General features: G+C 43.9%; 1 protein-coding gene across 1 annotated transcript in view; it reads right to left on the bottom strand.

Moving 5' to 3' along the window:
- The window catches only part of CPE (carboxypeptidase E), a 359,008-nt gene that overhangs the window by 54,892 nt on the left and 286,130 nt on the right, over positions 1-17,986 (bottom strand). Inside the window, exons 7-8 of the mRNA XM_086962397.1 lie at positions 14,155-14,254; positions 10,894-11,012 (exon numbers count right to left, since the gene is read on the bottom strand). Of these exons, the coding sequence (XP_086818523.1) occupies positions 10,894-11,012; positions 14,155-14,254 (219 nt within the window). The remainder of the gene's footprint in view (positions 1-10,893; positions 11,013-14,154; positions 14,255-17,986) is intronic.

Raw genomic sequence — 17,986 nt, 5'->3', positions numbered from 1 at the left:
TCAAATATCAAGGTGTCTTCACAGATCTTTCAGATCTCCTTGTTAATACTCCCTCATCACACCTAACCCCAACTTCCATCTTGTTATTGTTCAAATCTCTTTTGTACAAGACAACTCTGTAGAGGTTCCATATGCAATGATACCGAGTTTTGGAAGCATTTTTAAAAAACGTGATAACTTAAATAGGTTTTGAAAATGTAGGACAAACACTCCCCTTTCCAGGACGTTTGATCATAACGAAGTCAGCTACTCGCACTTCCTTCTTCTTTACAGCCTTCACTTTTTCCTCTTCTCCCTGACGTCAGGCATCACCACTTACACCCTTTTCCAATTCAGACTCGTAACTGTTGACCCAGGCGGGCTTCACAGAGGTATTGGGAAGCCTTCCTCGAAACAATTCGAAAAGTGTTTTCCCTTTTGTGTAATGTGGGGCAACTCTATGCATTTAAATCCTTTTCATAACTTCTTCTTTCCAATTCAAAGAGTGAGACTTGGCTAACATGATGGTTTCCTTGAACACCCTGTTTACCCTCTCAACCATTCTATTAATTTCTGGGTGGTATAACACACACTTCTTAGGCTTTATTGCCCTGTTACTCAGAAATTCTTCAATTTCCATGACTGTTAGTTGCACCCCATTGTCCTTAAGCAAGGTGTCCGGAAAACCTTCCCTCGCCATGAGTTCCTTCAATACCCTTGATTACACGCTTGCTCTCTATTGCACTTGTCAAGTAAACCTCTGGCCATCTTGAAAGCATGTCCAGTACCACTATGAGAAACATCTGTTGACCTTCAGCATGGATCAGACCTAAAATATCCATTGCACTCCCTTCCACGGTCCATTGTGGTGTTCCCTGACAACCATAGACTACACTCTAGTTTGTTAAGACTTTTCACTAAGTGCACCCAGTAAACAACCACGCGCCACTCTCTCAACCTGTTTATTCATACCCAGCCATCAATAAGAACATCACAGCCTCTCTTTACTCTTTGACATACCTTGATGTGCCTCATGTGTCAGATTAATCAGCTCTTCCTTAAGACTGTTAGGTGGTATAAGTCTTGTCCCTCTAAGCATCAAATCTATACTAGTACACAATTCAACGTTCACGCACCAATTAATTTGACATCCTTCAGACCCTTGTTTGTTACTTCTCCAATCATTCAGCACTAAATTCATCACTTTGTTAAGAATTTTATCTGTTCCCAACTCCTCACGCCATTTTTCCTCCGAAATGACACTGCAATCAACTGCGCACACAAATTCAGTGTCTTCATCCAACATCTCATCCACACCAGGTTCATCACTGCATACAGTAACCAACCAGGAAAGTGTGTCAGCTATAGTATTTCTTACACCTGGCATCCTTTGTTATTACAGATTTTTTCTTGAAGTCAAAATGATTAGTTTTAGGAGCTGCACTGAGCCGCTCTTTCAGCACCAGAAACCCCTTCTCACAGATGTCATCCCAGATGAACTCAACATCCTTCCTTAGCCAACTCCTCATGTTGACAATCAAATCAGCAAAATTCTTAACAAATATCATCCCAAAAAGTCATCATCTCCTCACATGATGAAGGTAAGCTCATGTGTAGAACAGTGTCCACTACCTCAACTTTGGGAAACACACCCTCACTAGAGATGTTATGGCCTAAATAATTGATAGTCCTTGTACCAAATTTACACTTCTCTAGTTTCATCATGAGGTTGCTGTCACTTAATCTCCTCAAGACATCTCTTAAGTGAGCATTATCTTCATCAGAGTCCCTACCAAAAACCAAGATGTCATCCTGGTAGACACAAACTCCTTTAGCTCCCTGTAAAACTCTCTCCATCACACATTGAAACAGTGAGGCTGCGGAGACTAACCCAAATGGCAATCTGACAAATCTAAAAGTTCCATAGGGTGTTCTAAACGCAGTCAAGTCTCTAGAGGACTCCTTCAACTCAATCTGAAGGTAGGACGAGGTGAGGCCTATGGTACTAAACACAATGGCCCCACCCAGCAAAACAGTTCGGTGATATTTGGAAGGAGATACTTGTCCACAATTGCACACATGTTTAGGTGCCTCAAGTCAATGCACTTGTGCAAGCTTCCATTGGCCTTTCTGGCTGCCACCACAGAGACAAGACACTCAGTTCCCTCAACTTCTTCTATAATACCACTCTTCTTGAGTTTACTGATTTCATCACACATCTCCTCTCTGACAGTTATGGGCACATTTCTCACTTTAAACAAACAGGTTGTGCTCCAGCAACTAGACGAATCTTATGTTCATAATTTCTCAAACATTCTAGCTCTTTACTAAAAACATCTGGGAAATCATCCTTAAGTTGTTCCAACAATTTGCCCTCAGTCATAGTATCAACATTACAGAGTTCTCCCTTCTCCTTCAAACAAGTAGGCGAGGAACTGCCAGGATTTAACAAAACACATGTCATCTTGATGCATCCAGCTGATGATACTTTTCCCTCCGTTTGGCCAGCGTTAGCAACAGATATTCTATACTGTGTTATTGTTTAAAACCATGGCTACGTATTGTTTTGTTAAATTGTGATCAATAGGCTCGAGGAATGAGCCACATGTTTTCTAAGTGACGTATTGTTTTGATGCACACTTTATCTTGCAGTCACTTCCCTATCCTCACCTGGACCACAATCACCCCACCTTCTCTTCCCCTTTTCCCGTTCCCTTCTAGGGGCATTTTCATATGTAACAATGTGTAAATACTGTCACCAATAGATGGATGCCCAGTGTGAATAAAACACTGTGTGCAACAAATGCTCTTTGTTCTAGTTTTGAATTTCAATTTATGTTTTGATCCATGTGAATTTTGTGCATTGTATTATCACTTTCTAGGACCATTGTTCCTAAGTACTGTCTTTCACCCAGGTTACAGAGACTAGTTCTGGGTTTACCCTTCTTAGGTAACTCATTTTGCATGCTGCAGCAAATGCCCCTTTTTTTTACAATTCACACAAGCTGCTTTCAACGCCGGGCACGTTTTACAGTTGGCCAGGTGACCAGTTTTGTGTCATCTGTAACATCTCTGTACAGTGGGCTTACCTTTATACTACCATTTTAAAGCTTTACATTGCTTTTCTTAATTATTTCCTTCTCAACACTAACTCTCTGTTCCTTTACTTTCTCTTTCCTAACTATCCCAACACACTCCATGGAGTACTCCACACTTTTCGCAACTACTAACACCATCCAGAGTGGGCTCATCCTTTACCCACAGGTCATTTCTCACTCTGTGAATCCCACACCCCACCATGAACTTATGTGATCATCTACAATCCCACAAATTTGCAAGCTGCTGCATGCCTTCTCAATTCAGTGACATAGCATTCTATAGACTCCCCCCCTTCGAAACCTTCTTGCGAATGGTAGCGTTCTAAAATCGTGCTCACTTTTGGCAAAAAACAATATCTAATTTCTTGATGCACAAATCATACTCATTAAAGTCATATAAATCAGATTGAGAGAGTTCCTGGAGGTGGTCAAAAATCTCCTGACCCTCTGAACCCAAACAGTGGAGAAGGAGAGACGTGTTCCTCTTGGTGCTCAAAGAAGCACCACACACCTTTGCATATCTCTCAAAACCCTTTTTCCACTTTTGCCATTTGAGGGATGGAGTACCAGGGCTCATGAGAAAGAAAGCATTTCTATAACACTAGAAAAAAATGCAATGTAACAAACAATTGTTTGCCCCAAAGGTAGCCCACAACAGTAAGTTCTGATTACAAATAAGTACAGCACCGTATGATGGGCAAAGAATAGTAAGCATGCAAACGACACTGAGATCCACCGCCATACAAATTACAGTGAGGTTTAGAGAACATATCACAGCAAATAGTAACAGTAACAATAGATATGAGGTACTCTGTGAATAACACTGCAAATGAAAATAGCAGGAACACGCATCAAAATCTCCAGTGCAAGAATCATTGCCAACTAAAGCTCAGGGAAGCACCCTAATCAATGCTGAAAGTAGCACACGTGTGCAAATCAATGTTACGAGTGTGTGTATCACTGCAACGCAATAAGCAGAGACATGCACCAATATGTTTCAGTATGCATATCGCCGTAGCGAACAAGAAATTACCTGCAGGAATCACTGCTAGAAGTGTGCGTCTCACTCCAACTCCACAAACAGAGACATGCACCAACACATTTTCAGTGTGCATATCACTGTGAAGATCACCCTCCAAATTCATGCAGCACCACAGAAGTAGTAAGTGTGTGTGTCACTGCAGAATATGCTGGAAGACACTGTTGTCATGTTGTCTTAGTGTGCGTATCACTGAGAACACGCTGGAAGATGCTCACTCTGACATTCCCGACTCCCCCTAGCAAATACCAACACCACAGCAGGTTGGCGTTCTAGTGTGGGTGACACTGTAGAGCACGTTAAGAGACACTCAACTTGAGCTTCTCTGCAGCTGTCTCAAACAAAACAGATACCTTCACAGGTTAGCGTTCTAGTGCACGTGCCACTGTAAGAGCACGTCGATGCACTTTCAGATTGACGTTCCCAGGAACCCCTTCAAACTGTACTCAAGGGAACACCAGTAAAGGAATTAACCGTATCTTGTAAATATGGTGCATGCCTGTCCTTCTTTCGAATTGGCCTAGGGCAGCGCAGCAAAATGATTTGCGACGCTGCCCTTCACCCATTCCTGGTAAATATGCCCCAGAGGTCACAGGGTTACCAAAACCTGGTTGCTTTATACCAAAGGGGATCCCATCCGTCCTTCCACCAGACTCCCTGGTGTAGATGTCTCTGATCCCTCAAACCATAACACATTCTGTCACCTGGTTGTGGCATCCCAGATGACGTCACGCAACGCAGACAGTTACACCTTGATGCCCAGCTACTACAGAATGACTGTTTCATTTGCTTTGAGACCCATAATTGGGCACTAACTCTTCTCACTCCTACGCAGCCCCTAAGCCTTATTATTCGAATCCTAAGAAAAAGCCTTGGAAAGCACAAATAGTAAAGATCGTCTGGCATAAGGAATGCAGGCCTTTTAAAGTCCAAAATTTATTTAACATTTGCCCATTCAAGAATTTTGGAATTCCCGTTGATTCACATCAAAATCATACCAGACACAGAAAGGCATTTAATTATAAATGTATGGCTCTATTCACTTAACTTTAAGGTGAACACCGGTCTGCTGGGAGGCCAAAGAAGTAGCACAGGTGATCTCCCAGTACCCGGGGGATGCGCCTAAATAAATAGAATACTTGATACGATGTTAACATAGGCGCACTAACCCTTTGGCATGAAGTGTCTCTTGGCACTATTAAAGAATTGATACTTTTTCATATAGATAGTGCAAGCCACATCAGCTGCTATACCTGGAGAAAGGCGGCACTTTGAATGTTCCTGACAGAAATAAAAGAGAGAAAGACAAAACTCTCAATTTAATTCCCACGGAGCAGAATGGAATTTAAGGCTGTTGTAATAATAACTTCATTGTTTGTACTCACGCTCACGAGCGTGCATGATGTTGTGATGGTGGAGTAGCCTGTTTGTACTCGCGCTTGCACGCGAGATGTTTTACTGAAATGTGCATGAGTGTGCGTGTGGCATTTGTACTTCTTGAATCCTGTATTCGTTTGTGCTTGGTTCCACGTTGGAGTCTAACGCCATCAGGAGTTCCTCACAGCTAATCTCCTGTTGCTGGGCAGCTACAGACGAGGACTCCTGTGTATCAAATAAACTGTCCACTTTTGGACTTCCTTGCTGCACGCCTCATCTTTACAAAGGAGCACCCACATTACTTCTATAACAAAAAAAGAAGCTACGTGAAGCATTTGACCCCTCGACTGTGGATTTCTTTCAATATAGTACTTAATGTAGACTTCAGCCTGTTCTATGTTGTCCTGAAGTTTGCAAATGTAAGGTTTTGATAGCAGGTTTGCCTAGACCTCACAATGTCGCCAAGTGGATATGCCAGGTTTGAAAAGTTGCAGCATGCATGTTATGGTTGTTGTCTGAAGGGGGAGGGATGGTTTTATTTGCCTGGGGTCAAGCACCAATTCTTGCTTGAAGAGCCTCAGCTATGTTCATCTCCAGGAGAATGCTTGGCGCGCTTCCGAGTTCCCACTGCTTCACACGGAACTGAAGCCCTGAGAAGAAGCTAGAAACATTCAATCACTGCAACCAAAGCCACCTTTCTCAAGTGCTCATCGGCACTTCCCTTAATCCAGCTAAACCCCTTTTCTACTACATACAGTCAAATATTTCTCGCCTGGCCAAATCTCAGTGCCTAGTCCCTCAAGTGACAAAGGAAGTGACTGTCTGTCCTTCCCGACAGACACAGTCTTTCGGAGAAAAATAAAATCTCACCTCGGCCTGAGACGGATTACTCCGTTCCCAAACTAAAACAAGCATTTACAATGCAATAGGTCTCGTAGCATTAAAGTTTGAGTTACTGGCATTGTAAATGACAATGCTTTGCATGATTTTTTTTTTATTTGCAATTGGTATATAAACATTGTTTGTGAATGGTTAGCTGTTGCTTATGCTAAGCAAAGTTGGCAGTAATATAGAGTGCTAGTCTTGCTTGTTATAAGCATGCTGATTTAAAGCACTCTGATACCTGCGGGTAAAGTTTGCGCTATATAAAAGTGAAAACTAACAAATACATTTAAAAAAGCCTACCTGTATCACGTCCGTTCTTATTCTGCGATGCCACATATCTTTGCGTCCCTGTACTTATTAACTGTACCCGGCTGTGGGAAACCTCCATGGCAGGAACAACGTGTTGCGGGGCAGACACGGGCAATGTAGCCACTGTCCTGTGGCTGCACCGCGGGGTAAAAGTGTAGGAGCAGGAAGGCAGGCAGATGGTAGTGCTGTGCCATAGCAATGTAGTTATCTGTGTATGCTGGGCATGGGAGTTGCTATTGGCTGACAAGAAGGGGTGAGGAGGTGCCGGTTCGGTGTGCCTGCCTCCTGATCTTGGGCAGGCGACAGGTAAAAAAAAATGTATGACTGACTTAAAACGGTCCAGAGACAAAGAGCCACACGGATTAAGGGAGAAGACATCACTAATGATTACAAACACTGACTGCTTGGGACACAGAATGTTATGGGGGAGTAACATCCATGCATGCGCACTGGCCTTGTCTGCTTAAAAACTGCCACTGAAGGAAGTCAGAGGCAGCAACTGTACTGCATAGGCGCCATTTACCCATAGTTCTTATTTGCAGAGGAACACAGTGAAATAAAAAAAAAGCCAATGACTGGACCCATTTTCGGTCGCAGTCGGTCTTGGATTGTTGCTGGGGCTCTATTTTACTGTTCCTATATTATACACCAAACACACGGACTATCGCGTAGGACAGGACGCATTTCCCATTGCTGCAAGATGCAGACCTGAGGCAGGTCCGGCATGTTCAAGAAAAGTAGGATATTCTGGGTTGAAAGGAACTCAGGAAATAGCGATTGCAACAAATGTTTACCTCTTTTGACAGATGACGAAGCCGAGGGGTTGTAATTAGCGTTACTGTTTTTAAGGTCTTAATTACTCATCTGCTTTTAGAGTCAGGACGACGTGCGCAGCTGGGACAGGGGCTTTGGGAATGATGAGGCGTGTGTAAATATTACACCAGGCGAGACCTAAAAACAATAACAAATTGCACATGTTAACAAACGCTGACTGGAGACCTAAAAAATGGGTTTGTGAAATGTTCAAAGTTACCCTTATTCAATGTGGGTCTGCGTACTACATTGCAAGAAGATGCTGAAACCCGACAGGCTAAGCTAAGGTGTACAGCTTCCACAACTGGACGCAGTCAGTCACCAAAAAGGGGCAAACCGGTGACGTACAGGTTGCAAAAGGATGTACGGTGCTTTTTATGCGTCCATCCCTCATTTCTTTGTCTTCAAAGAGTCGCGACAATCTGCAAGAAGCTTGCAAAACAAAGATACAGATGCAGAAAAACGTGACGTCATCTGTAGACTGTTGTGGTGATACCAAGAAGGCTTCCAGCTGACAGCCCGATTACTTGACATTGTTGTTCAAAACCGTTAACCTTTGATAAACAAAGCTTTAAATGACACAACCATACAAATGTACTGGATACAGAATAACGCAGCGCCCAAAGATATCTTGTACTCCACATTACCCTCCACTTCTTTCGAGTGCTGTATCAAATATGGTCTGTTTCTCCTGAAGCTACCTGCATGTTCCTTATCCCACATAGGAAATTAAGAGTGTTACGTGTCAGGATTTGTTTGTAACAAGGTAATCATCTCTCTGTTTGCTTTATTCATTCTAAAACAATGTAGGCAGCACTTAAATACTTCTTAACTCATTTATTTCTACGTTTGCAGGTTTATGCTTCTGAAGGAAACAAAATGGATTTCACTGCATTTCCCAATATTTTTACTCGTCTGCACTTAAAAAAAACAGGCCAGGCTGCTTAAAACAACAGCCAGGTGGCAATCTTTTTCTCTTCCATCACATTGATAGACACTGCGCCCCAAGCCAAGAAAAGATTAGAGCACTTCCCTCTGGTCACACATGAATGACAGGAAAACGCCTCCTTCCCACATAGGCTCACAACAAATACAGCACCTTGTCAATCATGCACTTCCCCATGGTGTAGTGTTCTACATGCTGCTGCAGGCCGTATGGCAGCGGTCGCCCCCTCACTCCGGCCCCGGGGACCTCGCGCCTGAAGGTCAGCGCCCGGGCCATGTGTCCGGCTGAAAGAGCCTCTGTGCGTAACATGGACGCCCCGTCCCCTAGTGGCGCCTCTCTTCCTCTCCCTTCTCTCGGCTTCTTCCCGGAGTAACTCAATAGCATAATCAGCCTCCCTGCTCCCGCGGGGCTGATCACAGGCTTGTCGCTGTGTTTTTCTCTCACACCTGATACATGAACCCTCTGAGCCGGGCTTTATTCTCTGGAGGAGTCGGTGCGGGGACCGGAGCGTGCACCTGAGACCAGGGGGCGGTGGGGGCAGGCAGTGCGAGTCAGCAGAAGGGGATCCTTCCCTGCCCCCGCATCGCGCTGCCCTTCGGAGCAGTCAGCCCCGGCTAGGCCCTCTTACTCTCGCGCGGCTACAGAAAGTTGTAAACATGTCCAGGGCGCGTGCCGGGGAAATAGCTCAGAAGATCCGTGCACCTGCTGCAGGGGGCTGACACCAGCAGGTTACAGGTGGGGTTTATTAAACGTGCACCACACAGTTGAACTTTTTATTGTAGATTGAAAATCTCTAGAGTTGACCCAGAGGCTCACGGACGTGGGTCTAATCTCGGGGTCCCCAATAAACTTGACACAAGTCATTTGGCAACATCGCATTGCTTGGTTACCTCGTGGTATATTAAAGCACGAATCAGCTGATTCTGCACGCAGGTATCGTTGACTAGAACATTTCATATTTCGATGCAGATTAACAGTTTTGGGTCGCTGAAATACCTGCTCCCACCAGTTAACTCATACGATTCCCCTCGTGTGTGGTTCCACTCTGTAAGAGCGTGTACCGCGGTGCCTCTAAATAACAAGAATTAGTGAGAGTTTTAAAAGAGGAAAGAAGGTAACGAAAATAAAATTTACATTACACACTACTTATATGAGCTATCCACTGAAGATTAACAAGACGTGCGCGTGCACTCATAAAAAGGAAACCTATCGTCGGGGCGGGACTTTCGTCTTGTGCGCGAAGCCCGCGCCCACGGAAGCAGTGGTGACACGGGGCTCCCATGCCCGAGGGAGAGCCCCGCGGAGGCTGCAGAAGTCCGGAGTTGTGGTAAGTGGGCCTTAGTTGTAGGGGGGCGGCAGGGGGGTGTCGGTGCGCTCGTGTGTGTATGTGTGCTCGCGTGTGTATGTGTGTGTATGTGTGCGATGGCGGGGGGGTGTCTCTGTATGTGTGCGTGCGTGTATATGCGCTCGTGTGTGTGTCTCTGTGTGTAACGGCGGGGGGGAGTCTCTGTATGTGTGCGTGCGTGTATGTGCGCTTGTGTGTGTGTGTGTCTGTGTGTGCGCATACGTAAGCAGGGGGAGGTGTGGCTGTGTATGTTTGCGCTTCCCAGGAGACAGGAAATGGCCAAAGCGAGCGCGTTCGCGCGCGGTGGCGCGCTCCGATGCCATGAGCGTAGCCAGCTCTTGTCTCCTGGGAAGCTGAGCCGCTGACAATAGGTCTCTGGCGAGACAGCGCTTTCGCGCTGTAAACACCACGAGACCTAAACACTGGGGGCGCTTTTACCCCACCAGCGAAGCGGAGTTTACCCCAATCACACCTCAAACTTTCCAGCTGTCATTTGGACCTTTTAATGTTCAACATTATCAAAGCTATTTTTCTTTTATTTGTTCCGCCACGGTGCGTCCTCGTCAATATTTCTCTCACCCATGGAATCCATCCTAACCTGCTGAAACATTACTGCACAGAAAACATATCTTTGTGAATGCCACACACTCCGCCGTCATCCTCAATCCTCCACGACAGGGAGTCGGGAGTCAATTCGTGTTATGATCGCTCCTCACAAATCGCGATCGTTTTTAAAGCTAACACCAAGTTTTCACAAATATAAACAGGTGAAGAATGGTCCCAGAGCACAATTAAATCGAACATGTGGTCATCAGCCACAACACCACAGGGCACTACACGTCCCTGTGTTTCCTGTCTCAAGGGGGCACTGCTTTCCCCACTCCGCCATGCTCCTCACGTGACAGGGTAGTACACTTTCCCAGTTTCACAACATCGACAGCAGGAGTCCTGAAATACTGTGGACAGTGAATAGTTGACCTCGAGGAGCTGCCTCTCTAGAAGCAGTCTCCCTTGTAGGTTTTGTTTAACATCTCTTTAGGTAACATATTATGAACTAAAAAGGCATCAAGGGCTGACAACCCATCAATAGGACGTCATTTACCTTTACTGCAGGGCTGACTGGAACGGCCACCTTCTTTGTCACAGCAAGGTATCCTGGCGCGGAGGCGGTCACCTTATAGTTTCCAGGTGCTAGCAATCGCCAGTAGTCACCATCCTTTGCTACAAACAAAACAAGAGCGAAATTAAAATAGCGCTGCATTAAGACTACAATACATAAGGGTGACTGACTGTGAATGTAAGATTTAATCTCAACCAATTAGTAGCACTTATTGCTGAGAGACAGTGTGTCTTTCCTTATAACATAGACCGGTTACCTCCGTAACAGAAGATTTATGCAGGGAATCCATTAGCTGGTAATTACAAGCCTTTACCCCAATGAGAGCACCAGAACTGTTAAAAAAGCATCTGCATTTTTAACTAAGAAAATTGAATAAAGATTTGAACAGAACTGAGGATGCCTCCGCTTACTCTCTCTTGGGAAAACTGACAATACTGACTTTTTTGTGTGTATTTAATAAGGTCTTGTAAGATGTAATATATGTACTAGAGTTTTGAAGGTTGCAGACCATCTCCTGTGAATTCTGTTAAAAAAGCATCCCTGAGTTCATGAGACATAACATCTTTCGTTGGGACCAAGAACTGAGGCTGCAGACTGATGTGGCACAGACTGAGCACCTCAGAGAGTGGAGCAAAGTTATACTAACTTTTGCAAACCAGTAGAAATATGCTGTGCACTCCTTTATTGCACTCTAAGTACAACATGTTTACTATGCTGTAAAAGAACCATTCCTCCTATTTACAATTCTCAACAACAAAATGGGCAAGTTCGACAGTGCCAAAACATGCACGAATTTATACAGCAAGGTCTTTGATTTGTGGCATTGTACAATTAAAATTACATTACTTAGAAATATGTATTACTCTCATAAATTGCATTTGTTTGTAGTTTATTTGGGCAATCTGTGATCTATATTCTTCTGATTATGCAGCTAACAAACAATAGTGTGCATGCTCAATCATCCTTCTTTTAGAAACCCGGGAAGGATGGTTTTAAGATTTATGTATCAGATAATCTTCAAAATATCCTCCTTAAGTAAAGGTCTGAGCAAATATTAAGGACTAAAATATTGAGAAGGTATATGCATAACGGTAAGCATAGATTTAATATTCTTAACTCTACATCGATTTACCTTTACGAGACTGGGAGAGATAGGTTCTTCCCATGCCCAGTCAGTATTAGCACTCATGTACACATGGTGCTTATTCAACCGCTCTTGCCTCATTCAAAAACACTGGTGTAAAAAAATACCTCACTGACTCAAAGGAGACTGGGCTGGTATATTATTCTGGATGCCCCTAATTTCTTACACATGTTCCACTAGAAGGGATTTTTGAAAATGCTTCCCTGCCGTAAGATTATGGGCAATAATTCGACAAGATAAGTACATATAGGCAAGTACAGCCTTACTTAACTTAACTCCATATCCATGTACCCTGACGATATCAATGCACAGACCTCTGTCTCCTTCGAATCTATGAGGATTTTCTTTTACACCCGGTTACTTAACAGAGCTCACCTCAGACAACCAAATGTGTGGGGTGCAGCATCAGTAGGAAGTTCCAATTCTGGTGGAAATACATTTTTGGAATGCTTGACAATTGTACTTGAAGTGATTGGTAGAATGCTTGAATTAATAGCCACTGGTAATTACTTGAACAGCATCCCAGTCTATCATTATTTTGCCACAATGTCACCTCAGATTAGACTCAGCTATATTAGTTTTGATCCTGTTTCAATAGGAACAGTCCAGCCTGAACTGCCAAGCCTTGTCTTCTCTGTACTGGAGTACAAGCAACCCAAAATTGTTTTCTCTGTGATTGGAACTTGTCAGTTGGGTGCAGCTTGGTTCTAGTGGAAAATTATCGGACCAGATTCAAGACTGATTTTCATGTGGCTGGGTCCAGACTAAAGTAGCATGGTCTACAAAATAATGAAAGACTGCCATGCAGCACCAGTGAGATTAATTAAAGTACGCCACGTGTTACCTTTTTTGTATAACTCAGCATCGACGCCCTAAGTACAACCAGCGTGCCCAGATGCGAGTCCCATGCTTAGTGTGCCATTGGAACCAAGCTGAACCCCACTGAAGAGTCCTAATTCGGCCAAAATGGGTCTTGGGTTGCTTGTGTACTAGTTCAGGAAGAACCTGACCTTGCAGTTCAGGCTAGCCTGTTCCTATTGAACCGGGTCCAATCTGAGGTGGCATGGTGTAGAAAATAATGATGGACTGGGATGCAGCACTGAGTAATTACCAGTGGCTGAGATTAATTCTGGAATTCCACCCATTATTTTTTTCTGTTCTTTAGTGTGTCGCCCTAAGTGTGACAGATATGCCCACACATGGGTCCTGTGCTCACTGTGCCACTGGAAGCAAGATACACCTGACTGAACAGCCCCAATCAGGATGAAACCGGTCTTGGGTTGCTTGTGTTCCGGTGCAGAGATGACCTGACCTGGAAGTTCGAGCTGAGCTGCTCATATTAGAGCACAAATGATTTGCATATTGCTGGGTCGAAACTAAGGTGGCATGATATGAAAAATAAGGATGTAGTGCGATGCAGCCCGTGTAATTAACAGTGGCTGAGACTAATTCAAATATCCCACCCCTCATTTTAAGGTTTCGCAGCTACCCTATTGTAGTTGAGTAACCAGTCTGCCAAACTCTAAATAAGACCCTTAGTTTTAAGTAAAAAACAGTCTAAGTCAACTGTTCACCGTGTTACAAGTCATTTTATGAGACACATCCACATCACATTGATATAAAGGGCACTCAATCAAATCAAAAATGTAAAGCATTTATATCCCTGCACTTTGGCAGAAGGGTATTTCAAAGCACGTCTTCAGAAAGGTATTCTTTTAACATTCTTACTGGATTGTAGAAGAATTTGATTATTCCGAGCAGCATTTGTTACTCATTTTTTTAGACTCAAATGTAACCATCTCATCATTTCCCAACAAAATCCCCAAATCTGGCATCTATTTTCCTTCAGGCGCTTACTCAATGTCCCTCTGCAGGTCCCTTATACTTTGCTTGAAAGATTAGCTTCTTATTTCAGCCCTAGCACCTTTGGTACATGCCAAGCAGCACAGTCAAAACACCAATCATAAAGCAAATAAGAGGGTGAGGTTAAAATAACAAAACTCTTTGTTTCCCTGAACGAACAATCTGAAAAACATGTGACAAAAAGACTCTTTTCTAACTTACTACTTGCCGTCATATAGAGAACTCCCCGCACTTACCGGATGTTATGTCATGATTTATTCCATCCACGTATATTGTCGCATTAGAAATTGGATTTCCCTGAAGATCTCTGACAAATCCTTTCACTCCTCGATGCACCTAAAAATATAAGCAATCAATAGTCATTCAACCTGAATGATTTATTTGTGATTCCTAAGCAGTTCCAGAAACGTTACTCCGCTATTCTTGCGACCAATAGGGCCGGCTCCAGTGAGAACCTCCGCCCTCCCTCCCCCTAGGATTCGAAGTTGCCTCCCACCCCTGGCAGCAGAACAGGTCCTCCTGTTCAATGCTGGAACCTTGTCAGCTGCCTTAGAACAGCTATTCCTAGGTGGGGCTTCTAATCCCTGCCCACGACCCACTCTCCACTCGAGATCACGCCTTGGCCACAAACTCAGTTTCTCTTCAAAATGCTTTCCTAGTATTGTTAAATCACACTGTACAAAACATATTAAAAGTCATCATAGTGCTGGCAAACATTTAACGAAAATGGATCCACTATGATGTAGGTGATTTGGGACCCACCCACAGTAGCATCCACATGTTCTGTGTTGTGTAGCACAAGAAGGTAAACTCAGCAAGGAACCACCTCTTCTAAGATACGCCTGTAGATTGCGACATGCCCTGTGCACATGCTCAAATAAGGTTGCCTTGCACAATTTTCAGCCTTGCACCACAGTTCTAAGGTGGGTGTGCACTATTTAGTATGGGAGTTGGAATGGAGACATACACTTCAAGTATAAATTCATACATATACACAAATTAGAAGTTTCCCATGCATTGGATATGTGTATCATCTTAGTAAATTGGATTTTTCATCAAAAACTGTGGGTGTTTGTGCTGATATGCTCCCTTATTGCCCTCTTTGCAAAAAAACAACAGAAAGCTGTGCAAGGTGGTATTTAAGAAAAGAGTACTGTAACATTGTGGTGTTCTCCCGGAGTGAAGGGAGTGTACCATTAAGGGCTAACAGCGCTAAAGTGCCCATGGTCATAAAGCCAACAAAAAAGAGGAGGAGGAGGATGAAAAAAAGTTTGGGGTGACCCTTCAAAGAGGGTAATTTTCCAACAACTCACCATTGGAGTCAAAGGGAGGAATACCAACATTCAATAGAACTCATTGTGTGGTGGAACTTCGCACTGTCAATCACCACCATTGTCAATAAAAGCATTGGATTGACTAACATGTAGCCCAAAATCTGTATTTCATTTTGATTAGATCTCAACTGCAAGTGCATGACCTACCACTAGAGGTCCCTGCCCTCCAAAGTCTAAGAGATGAGGCTCAGAGAGAGCCTAAAAAGTCAACAAAACCTCTTCAATGGGCATAAATATAACCCCCCGGGAGACTTAGAACTAGTTTCCATAAAACATTCCTAGCGGTGTGCTGCACTTCTGCCGGCTCCAAAACATGCTTAAAATATGTTGATGGAGTCTCTACCCTTAGTGCCCCCCCCCCCCCCCACAAAGGATTTATGCAAATCTTAACCCCCTCACAGAGAATTATAAAGAACTCCTTTGGCCTGATCACTGCATATCTGATGATCGACATCTGCTGCGGAGCAGAGAGGCTTCTGTGAGTAACCAGCTTCACACCATATTTCCTTTTTCTTTTTTTATTTATTTCTATGTGCCCTGGCTCCACCCAGGTCCCTCCGAGTCTTATTTTTGTTGAGGGCTCTACAGGAAGCCCCAAGCCCCAACAGTTCTAACCAGCTCTCCAAGAAGACAGGTACCTCCTGTGCAGTGCATGGTGACTTGCACACCTCCCACCCGAAAGCAGGTGTTTCTCGTCTGCTCATGCCCATGGAGAAAAGTGGTGCACTTCTCCAGCTCACGAGGAGTGTGGGCAGTGAAATAAGAGGTGGGAGTTTCCCCCTCTAAGACACAGGCACAGGGTGGGGTGAACAGCAGCTCAGTCCCAGGGTGTAGGGTCCCTGGGACGTTAACTACATGTGGCCGACCCTAGGGCAAAACTGTGGTCAGGGAAGGGGGTCACTCAAACCCCATTAAAGATAAAATAATGTCAGTATACCGACCCCAGGTGTCTCTGGTGACTTCAATTTGTCAATGGAAAGGCCCCCTTAAGAGACTCAGCTCTGCCCCTATCTGACACAGCTGCCTGGTCCCTTCCCACCAAAACATCAAAGGTGAAGCCCTCCTGTGGTGGCTCCAGAGGCCTGGCCATCCTCTTTTGTTTCTGTGAGTCTGGGCTGTCCCAGCCCAGGTGTCGTGTGGAAAGCTAACTGAATGAACGAACGCCCTGTTTTGAGTTGTATATCACCATTTGCAGAGGATTCTCCGGTTTGCTTACAACTTGTGAGTTAAGATCACCAGCCCATTTTGCCCTGTGCTTATTTTGCACCACATATCCGTGTGAAAGTTTTTTAAATCAGTCCTTTACTATATTTTAAGATACTCTTAATATCCATCGCCACAACAGGAAACAATTGAAAGGAACATCTCTTGGTTCATATGAAAATCAAAAAGGAACTGCAGTAGGAAAGAGCATTTAATACTAAAATCGCATTTATCAGAAGACACAGTGTATAAGATACTTCATCTAGGTACCTGTGTTTATCTATCATGTCTGAATGTTGTCTTGCAGTCTTTGTGTATAGCAAAGTTACTTCAGAACCATCAAGACTCTGTTTCCAACAACCGGGCTGTAACTTGTTCACTATATTTTAGAATGGCAAAACGTTGTAGATTGGCACCATTAAATCATATGTGCATAATCACATACAGGCCACGTACTGAACTCTTTGCAGATAGGAAGCCCAGGTTCTTGAGTTGGGAAGAGTGGTGCTCATGTCAGTGGTGTGTCTCTGAGAAGTTTTGGTGAACAGGGTCGACTTGAAAAGCCTATTTGAAAGACTACCATGGCTTTTAGCTAAGTGTCCAAGGCATTCCAAACAAGGGTGACTTATCACCTGATAGCATGTACTCTCTATTTATTTATTTTGAATACACAAGAGATTAACTAGCCTAAACAGTATTATTTCACGTTAACTCTTGGTGTTTTTTGATGGAGGTAATTTAGGCTATTTCCTCCAAAAAGCGTTCAAGCTGTGCATAAGATTTATACATTGATTGACTGTTCCACTGGGAACCAAATGTTATTCTTAAAATCCAGAGTGATGTGGCTGCATCATTTCAGCAGCCTTATTGTGGAATCCGTTTCTTTCATTTTGCGGCTCTGAAACAGTCTATGTTGCTGTAGTCTATTTGTGAAAGAGCTACCAATCAGACGAGCTTCACAGTGTAAGGTTTGCAGCAGTGGCAGGACCCTCATGAGCATCATAACCTGCAAAGGTGTACTTTGTTAAGGTGCAAAGATATTCTGGGGAAGGTAGCTCTCAACATCAAATCATGCTTTTAGGTTCTTGACCTACCTGATGGATATCTAGCAAATCTCTAATTCCTGAGGGCACTTGTAGTGATGGCTATTGTTGATAATGTTACCTGTCACCGTGATTTCTATTTAGGATTGGCTGAGGCAAAGTTGCTGTTCCTTATTGAGAAGATGATGTGCGTAGACTTTGCTTAGTGAGAACAGAATGGATCCACCAGAGGGTCGTTCCTATTATCCTTACCCTAGTCTCCGATGGGCATAGGATTATGTCATGGTCCACTGTGTTGTACTCCACGTGTGGATATAGCAGGAATGCAAACTTCAGTACAGTCCGTATCAAGAGGCGTGAAGAGATGTCAAGAATCCAGGTTGCTGTTGAGGAATACTTTGTGGGGTTCAATGGTGACTTAATTTTGGTATTTGACCAATCACTTGTTATGCCATGGATTTCATTAATAAGGGGGTGATACTGCTTTG

The sequence above is a fragment of the Lissotriton vulgaris genome, chromosome 3_1, assembly GCF_964263255.1.
Source record: "Lissotriton vulgaris chromosome 3_1, aLisVul1.2, whole genome shotgun sequence".
Classification (NCBI taxonomy): domain Eukaryota; kingdom Metazoa; phylum Chordata; class Amphibia; order Caudata; family Salamandridae; genus Lissotriton; species Lissotriton vulgaris.
Note: the sequence above shows the minus strand (reverse complement) of the source record. Positions and strands in the feature narration are given on the sequence as shown.